This window comes from Triturus cristatus, chromosome 7 (genome assembly GCF_964204655.1).
Source record: "Triturus cristatus chromosome 7, aTriCri1.1, whole genome shotgun sequence".
Classification (NCBI taxonomy): Eukaryota; Metazoa; Chordata; class Amphibia; order Caudata; family Salamandridae; genus Triturus; species Triturus cristatus.
The window spans coordinates 1,385,374,344-1,385,382,289 of record NC_140590.1 but is presented as its reverse complement, the minus strand read 5'-3'; the positions used below and the strand labels follow the sequence as shown (position 1 = coordinate 1,385,382,289).

Here is a 7,946-nt window from a genome sequence, read left to right as displayed (position 1 = left end):
GGCAGTGAAGGATAGTTGTAAAAACTAATTTAAGAAAACACAGAAACAATGATCACTTAAATACTACTATGCGTATTCTTCTCTGCTTACCACAATTTCCAAAAACAAACCTTTAACCCCTTCAGTGCCATGCCCTTTCCCCGCCCTGTGCCGGGCGTTACATTAGCGGGCGGGGTTCATGACGAGATAGTCTCGTCATGGGCACAGCGCAACCGTGCTCCATGACGAGACTATCTCGTCATGGGCACAGAAGAGGTTAAATACACCTTCATACATGTATTTTGAATACAGTCACAAACAACAACACACACAAGGCATCAATCCGACCATAAAACTCTGGTCTATTTATTTAAGAAGAGATTGTATAATCCCAGAGGTCATCAGCGGGGTGTCCTGCCTCTGGCATCTCACCAGCTGCGGCCCGTGCAGGTAACAGTGGTGGGGCGGTGGGGGGGATTTTGAGGGGAAATTATTTATTTATTTAATTTTTCCTCTGCATCGTCCCTCGAAATCCCCCCCAATGCGGCCCCACCGCCCACTGCTGTTACCTGCACGGACCGCGGCTGCATCTCACCACGCCCCGAAGGCTCTGCCTGCATTGGTGAGTTGGAAAGGTAGCAGCACACAGACACTCCAGTACATCAATCGTTGGATACTCCATTTCAGATTACGAAAACAGAGCCCAATAGAGACCCGTTTCGAGGCCCCCTAAAAATAACTGCCGGTGCTCAGACCCGGACAGACCCGGCCCACTTCAAGCCCTGCCTAAATGTATGTCGCAGCCTTAGTTTTCAATTGAAATGCACTATTGATTGACATGCACTAATTGTGATGAAAGGGCTGTTCTATTGACAGCTAAAGACACATCTTGCCTCGGTTCATAGAGTTCAGCACATTTACGGACTGCCACGCAACCCGAAAATTAACCCCCCTGGGAGAATGGACAAGTAGGAATGCATGGAAACAGAAGTCCTCTCCACCAGTGGGACCAGGATGCCTGAAAGTACCAAATAAATAGGATTTATCGTGAAAACATATCGATCTGTAGCACTGCCCACGCTCTAGAAACACTTCGATAGTTTTATGAAAATTGCCTAGTTCACTCTGATGATATAACATTTAAAAATGACAATTTACGTTTTAAGGGTGGACATAGTCAATGGAGATGGGCTTGTGTGTGTGCAGGAAAGTGTCAGGGGGTAGGGGGCACTTTTTGAGGCGCAGCACCACAGAAACGAGATAGAGGCCTTAGTACCAAAAAGTAAATCCACGCTACGGTGCAGAGAACGCCCAGTCTGTGCGAGGACAATAGCGTGTCCTCGCCTGTCAGCGGCTCTAAGCAACGCGTGACATCATCACCTGGCACATGTCTGGCTCTGAGGCCGCCTGTACCTGTGCATGACGCACACCTGCTTTGATGCTTGCGTCCTGGCACTTCACGACTGCGCCCACTCGCAGGAAGGCGGCCAGTTCTAATTCGGCAGGTTTTGTTTTGGCATCCGAGGCGGCAGGCAGAAGAATGAAGGGGCGGCAGCGGAAGCCGAACCGAGACCGCCTTCAGGCGCGCAACACCCATTGGGCTCACCGGGCTTCAGACCCCCCCCCCCCCCCCCCCCCCATGTGTGTCAGCCCGGCTGAGACAGCCTCGCGGGCTGGCGTCCGTCTAATTGTAGCCGCACCCGAGTACTTCACAGGTCTTTAAAAGACCATTTACTCGTTAATGGGGCTGTTGTTGTGTTTTCTTTGTTGTGTTTTCACCCCTTCTTACAGCCACTCTGCCTATGGCTGGAAGACTTAGCCCCCCCCCCCCCCCCCCCAAAATCTTTTTCAGACCCCTCCCCCCTCCGAAATTTGGCTCTAGTTGCCCGCCTGGTTACCTGCGTGTTGTTATTTCACATTTCACGTAGCTTGTTCTAAATGATTTTTCTGCTGGCGGGGTTTAGGAGCCGGGACGTAACTCCAAATTTGAGCAGGGAACACAAAATATTAGAAGCAACATACATATACTTTATAATAGAACGTAAAGTGCACCGCTCTATGATGCGAGCCATTTCCAGGAAAAATGTAAGTCATTTATTAACCTGGGAGTGCCAAACCCGGACCTGCTCTTAATTGCTACTGTGTGGAGTTGACGCATCGCTGCACGTCAGGAGGGTGACGTCAGGCTCGGGTTGGCCAGTTGGGCAATCGTGTCATTTCCACGTAGAGATGATAGCAGGTCAATCTGGGCTAGCGTTTTTACATTATCAAGGCCTGATTGATGGCAGTGACTGACTGCTGGGCGTGTCTGTCTATCCCTGCAGATGGCCCAGTGCTGAATCCGAGTGCTGCAGGCTGTGGATGAGAGATGCAGAGCCTGCCTTTTGAGTGGAGAGGCTGGGAGCCCTAAAAACCAGTGGCTGCCAGCTGGGCATTTCAGTCAGGTCAGCTCAGGGAGAAGGTGGGGGGCAGTGTGAGAAACAAAAAGGTAGCGCGGAAGGAGGAATGGAGGAAGAAGTTCAAAGAGAATATAAAGGAATGTACCAATTACTTACCTGTATTATTCTTTACATCTGTGTCTCTTTTATCCACCTTGAACATTTTCCGTCCAAGAGATTGTCATTCTACAAGTTGAACACCCCTGCAGTATTTCTGGTAAAGATGCTCCTTGATACATAAACACGTTTTAGTCCATCGACTGTTCAAAAAGGGCCAACATTGACAAAGACTCTGTTGCATACACTGCATTCAGCTGAACTAGAGAGATTTCACTGGCCGGATGACATTGAGTGCATGGGCGTAGGAAGTGTGGGGGACGCGGGGGATATATCCCCCCCAGATTTTGGAGTGGGGGGGACACGGGGGACAAGGGTGGGGGGGACGAGGGGACAAAGGAATTTCCCCTCTCCCTTCTGTTATCGCAGGGCCATTAGCACGCGAAAGCGCTACCTAATGGCCCTGCACTTGACCTGCCTGGAGTCAGAGGCCACCCGCCCTCTGCCTTTTGTTCTGCTGCAGGAAGGCTCAGCCGTTGTGGAAAGGGCAGAGAACGGAGAAAAAATAAACGCCGTCTCTTTTCCTTCATGGCAAGGACCGTGCCCACTACTCCTGATCTGCCTCTGGCGGCTGCCCTCCTCTCTTTATTCCTCCATCTCTTTCTGTCTCTGTCTCGCTCCTGCTTACTGCTTATTTCAAGAGGCAGCTCTTAAGGTACTCCCTCTTGCCTCTCCTTTTCTTTATTTGTTCCCCTGTGAAATTTATTCAAAAAAGGCTGCACACTTTGGCTGTAAATGTCCTCATTTTCTGACCGTTTTCTATTGAAAAGAAAAACCTCGGAATGGAGAGAAAAAATAGTTAAATACCTAAATAAAGCAATACAGAGTGGACAGCAGACAGGCCAGACTGTTATTTACACCCACACACATTAGCGCCACTTTACAGAGTTTGCCAGTGAAAGCGCTACTTTCTTTTTATCTTCTTTCTTTGAACAACATTGTTTTCCCAGGGTGGGTAAGTGCACCATTCCTAAAGGGACTGCAATACCTGGTTGATGGGTAGAGTGGAAACGTTTAATATGATCGTTTTCAACTTTTTAATTATTTTAGCTTATAAAATGTGGCTCTGTGTTTGGGGATATGGTCTTTTTTAAACCAAACTGCATACATTTTGAAAGGATATAAGCAATGGACATTGAAAGGGGTCCCTTCCTGGTCCTGTAGCCATGTCTTGAACTTTTCAAGCAAAATCACTTACTGATTTCTGAATAATGAGTTTAAAACCGTTAAGGTAACCATGTTTTTTTCTGATTACAGTTCACATGCTTTGCTTATTCTTGCATCCCCTATGAGTGTTTGCTTTTTCCAGGGTGTTATTCATTTTTTTCAGGCAGCATTTTCCTGTCGTCTAGTGCATAATTTGAATTTAGTCGCAGCACAATTGAGTTGTGCTGAAGGCAGTGCGAGTTTCTCTCAGTGGGGCAGTATGGTGTTCAGTGAGGGAGAGAATGTGGCACTCTGGCCAGAGCTGCTGAATTTGGAACTGGAGAACCATGTTCAGACCTTCATGACCAGTTCACCATACCACACTCCTGACAGAGCTTATTCCGATGCTACACCTTAGAAGGCCCAATAGACCTTAGAAGCCCAGGTGTCTTAGCACCCGCTGGTGGACCTGTCCACCACAATCCATACTGCAGTTCACTTCCAGTCTTACGGGCAGGCATATGAAGAAGCACATCCTAGATCGACAGTGAATCTGTCACTGAGGTCACAAGACCCTTGAGGCCAGTCCACCTCACCCACCCATTGGTACCTCCATTGGCCTTTTTCCAGCACTAGCAGGGCAACTTGCCAGGGGTTGGCAATGTAGGATTTGCATGCACACCAAACTTAGGGGGTGATTATAATGGCAGTGGCACCGCCACGTCACCCCGTCGGTGGCGGTCCCACCGCCATTGGTGACTGCATCACAGCCCGCCATATTACAATGGCGGGTGGTTACCTGGCGGTCGGAAAGACCAACCACCACGCACCCGACTGGCTTCTTGAGCCCGCCGGTGTGGTGGAGGGGCTCGTGGTTCCTACAATGCTGGTGGTGCCTACCATGCACCGCAGCAGGGATTACGATGTCCCTTACCCGCCACCTTATCAATGGCGGTTCACCTGCCATGGAAATGCTGGCGAAAGGGACATTGGGGGCCCGTAGCAGGCCCCTTTACCCCTGGCCCCCAGACATGGGTCCTGGGGGGCATCAATGATGCCCCACAACATATCACTGCACCATGTGGCAGGCACCGATATATTTAATATGTTCCTTTTTTTTTTTACTTTGCGGCGGATGATGCAGCCAGCAGCACCTGCTGCAATGTAAAAGATAGGCACTGCGAACACCTTAGTGGCAATCGCATTGTAATGCCTATCGTGGGGCCTCCACCTTGAAGGCCAGCGGTCCCATTCCCCGATTCGATGGCGGTGGTACTGAAGTCCGCCTGCCATCGTAGTCAGCCCCTAAGTTTGCATTTTATGAATATGATTCAGCGGGAAATAAATTGATGTTTGCAATTTAATTGACTTTGGTTGGCCTCTTATCTATGAGATTTCCCTGTTGAATGTGCCTTTACATTATACATTTTCGGTTGTATGAATTGATTGCATACTACACTCTCCTACAGGTATTAATTTGAGTGTCATTAGGAGTGTCTGGGACCAATTGTTTTCTTAGGAATTGTTTTCTTTACTAACCTTTGCAAAGGGCCCTAAACTTCACAGCAACACAAGTCACATTTCTTTTAGTAATTTGGGATCCGTTTGAGCTACAAAATTGTTTTGGAGGAAATCGTTAGATTATGCAGCAGATGATGTATTATGTGGCAAATATGATATAGCCATAGTTATGTGGAAAACATTTTTCCACTTAATTTTGCCCCAACATTGTAGTTGATCAATTTGTATATATGTTTTATTTTAAACATTTGGTCTCATTACTATATGAATGTAAATAACAATAAAGCATACATGCAAACTGTGACTACATGCCTGCTTTTCTCAATATTTCACTTCGAAAGTATGCAATTGTATTTGTTTAACGGGCGGTGATTTGTATAGGGTCACTGGAAAGTGCACAAGGTTGTCCCTGTCCCCCCCAGAATTTTAGTGTCTCCTACGCCCCTGATTGAGTGGATGCCACACCTCTTCACTGGCCAAGGAGGGAGTCAATAAAAATATGGAACAAACTCTTGATCTATATGGAAAGAGAAAGACACTTTGTGACAAAAACCTAGACACATACAAAGAATAAGACTGTCAAAAGAAGGCAGCTATTGAGGTTTATTAGACAATGAGCGCAACTTCCCACATCTGCGAGCTGTTGTATTGTCCCTTAGCAAGAAATCCTTGACGGATAGAAATTTTAATGAAACCTCTTCCAGAGGCTCAAAAGATGGAAGCTTTAGGGCTTTGAGAGCCATAGGTAAATCCCAGAAAGGCAAGGCACAAGTCCTAAAAAAAGAAGTGGGGGGACTCTCCAAGTTAGGTGGTGTCACAGGAAGTGACATCACGAGAGAAAGTGATATCACAACAGGAAGTGACATCACAACAGCAAGTGACATCACAACAGCAAGTGACATCACATGTGCAGCAGATCTATCATTTGCACGTATTGCAAGATTTAACAATTGAAGCTGCTCAGTACTTAAGCCTGTGACTTAAGGTCCCTGTACGGAGGAATTAACAGCCCAAATGTGGAAGAAGTTTGGTGTACAACTACATTAGTCAAGCCACTAAGTGCTGTAAGCGAGGCATACTAAAACATGGCACCATGAACAAAAGCAGAGTTTGTGCGTTGTAAAAAACAAAGAAAACCACATGCTAGAAACTACAATAGTGATTATCAAAACTATAACATTTATTATGCTACCTAGAACACCACATTTAAATATACTGACAAGTTTAATACACTGTGACCATGATAAAAAAATGCAATGTGCACACTGTACAGTTTCAACCTGATACTCTGTACATCTGTTATTGCAGACATTATGGGACATGTTATATTGCCACAGGATGTTTGACCATGGAAAATTAGTAAGTCTACTTATATCATTGAAAACCATCAATTAAAAAACGCCCATGCGTCTGCATATCTTTTATTGTGCTGGGCTGTAGGATCTACCTTTCTAGACTGAGTATCATCTGCATGGCGATGAGCAATCAACCACCTGTTGACATATGGCATTGGGTTCCAAAGAGGCAGAGGAGGACCCATGAGGTTTATAAACATTAATGAGGAAAGGCTTCCGATACCAAGGCAGTTTCGTATGGGTGACATTATCAAGTTCATTGTGCTGAAACCCCTTTCACTGTCACTTGAAGTCACAGGAATTGTGTTTATGGCCCTCAAAACAGGTTGCAGTTTCTCTGGAACCTCATTACCACCATTATCAACATAGTCTCTGACGCCTTCAGATACGCCTTTATAATTAAGAGAGAATCTCCTGCACAGGTTTTGTAGTTTCTCCTCACCTTCATACCATGGGCTCTCAATGTCGTTTGGCCACTTCTGTGGGTTGATAACATCTATCTCTGATGTGAGCGCTAAAAATTCATCTGTCTGAGATGATGTGGCGGACCTATTGCTTGCAGACTGTGCATACAACTTGGAGCGCAAGTTATCTGCCAGATTTTGATAAAACTGGGGAAGGTTTATTTTTACCTGCCCACGTGAGTCCTCCCAGCTGATTAGCACTCCTCTAAATAAGCCACTCTCAATAACTTTGTCAGCCTCCTTTCTGTGTGTCTCTGGGAACTCCTTAAGCTTTTCAATTGCCCTTACTGAACGATTGATGAGCGGGTAAGCTCGTGGCAGAGTTACGTCATCCCTTTGAAGTGCTTCTGACAGTGTTCCAATTTCATGCACCGCATCTGCAACACCAGCTAGATTCAGCAAAAAATCGGAAGATGTCAGGATTTTATTCAGCCCGTTGAAAGTAGACTGGTGTTTGGCATCACAAGAAGTACTTAAGCTGGACTGAACAAAAAGCTGGTGAAGGGCTGGGTATGACTCCCACACTGCTCGTATTGCCCTTTTGCTAGAAGCAATCCACTGGACTGAAATACTCGCCCAATTTTCAGAATTGCAATTTCTAACTCTTTCGCACATGCAGAGAGTTCCCGCTGATTTTTGGGAGACTGGTGGTACACAGCATACAGGTTTTTGAAAAATTATGCGAGGTGCTTAAGGCCTGGCACTGTATCAACCGTGTCCGTGACACTGAGCTCAAGCCAGTGGCATAGACAGTGCCATTTACAAGGCGAGGGTATTTACAACATAGCCTCTCCAAAACACCAGAGTTTCTCCCAAGCATTGCACTGGCACCATCACTGCACATCCCTATCCAATTGTCTGCAAGGAACTTGTTGCAAAACCCATGTTTTTCAAGACATTTCAACAGTGAGTACTCAATGCACTCT

The 7,946-nt window shown here is 46.4% G+C and overlaps 1 protein-coding gene across 1 annotated transcript; it reads right to left on the bottom strand.

Moving 5' to 3' along the window:
• Positions 1-6,588: 6,588 nt before the first annotated feature.
• On the bottom strand, positions 6,589-7,635 carry LOC146812110 (E3 SUMO-protein ligase KIAA1586-like). The gene has a single exon (XM_085615131.1). The coding sequence runs from the start codon at positions 7,633-7,635 to the stop codon at positions 6,589-6,591; it is 1,047 nt and encodes a 348-aa protein (XP_085471257.1).
• Positions 7,636-7,946: the final 311 nt, after the last annotated feature.

Coding starts and splice junctions, on each gene's coding strand:
- LOC146812110 (XM_085615131.1), bottom strand. CDS start 7,635: ATGTGCGAAAGAGTTAGAAATTGCAATTCTGAAAATTGGGCGAGTATT.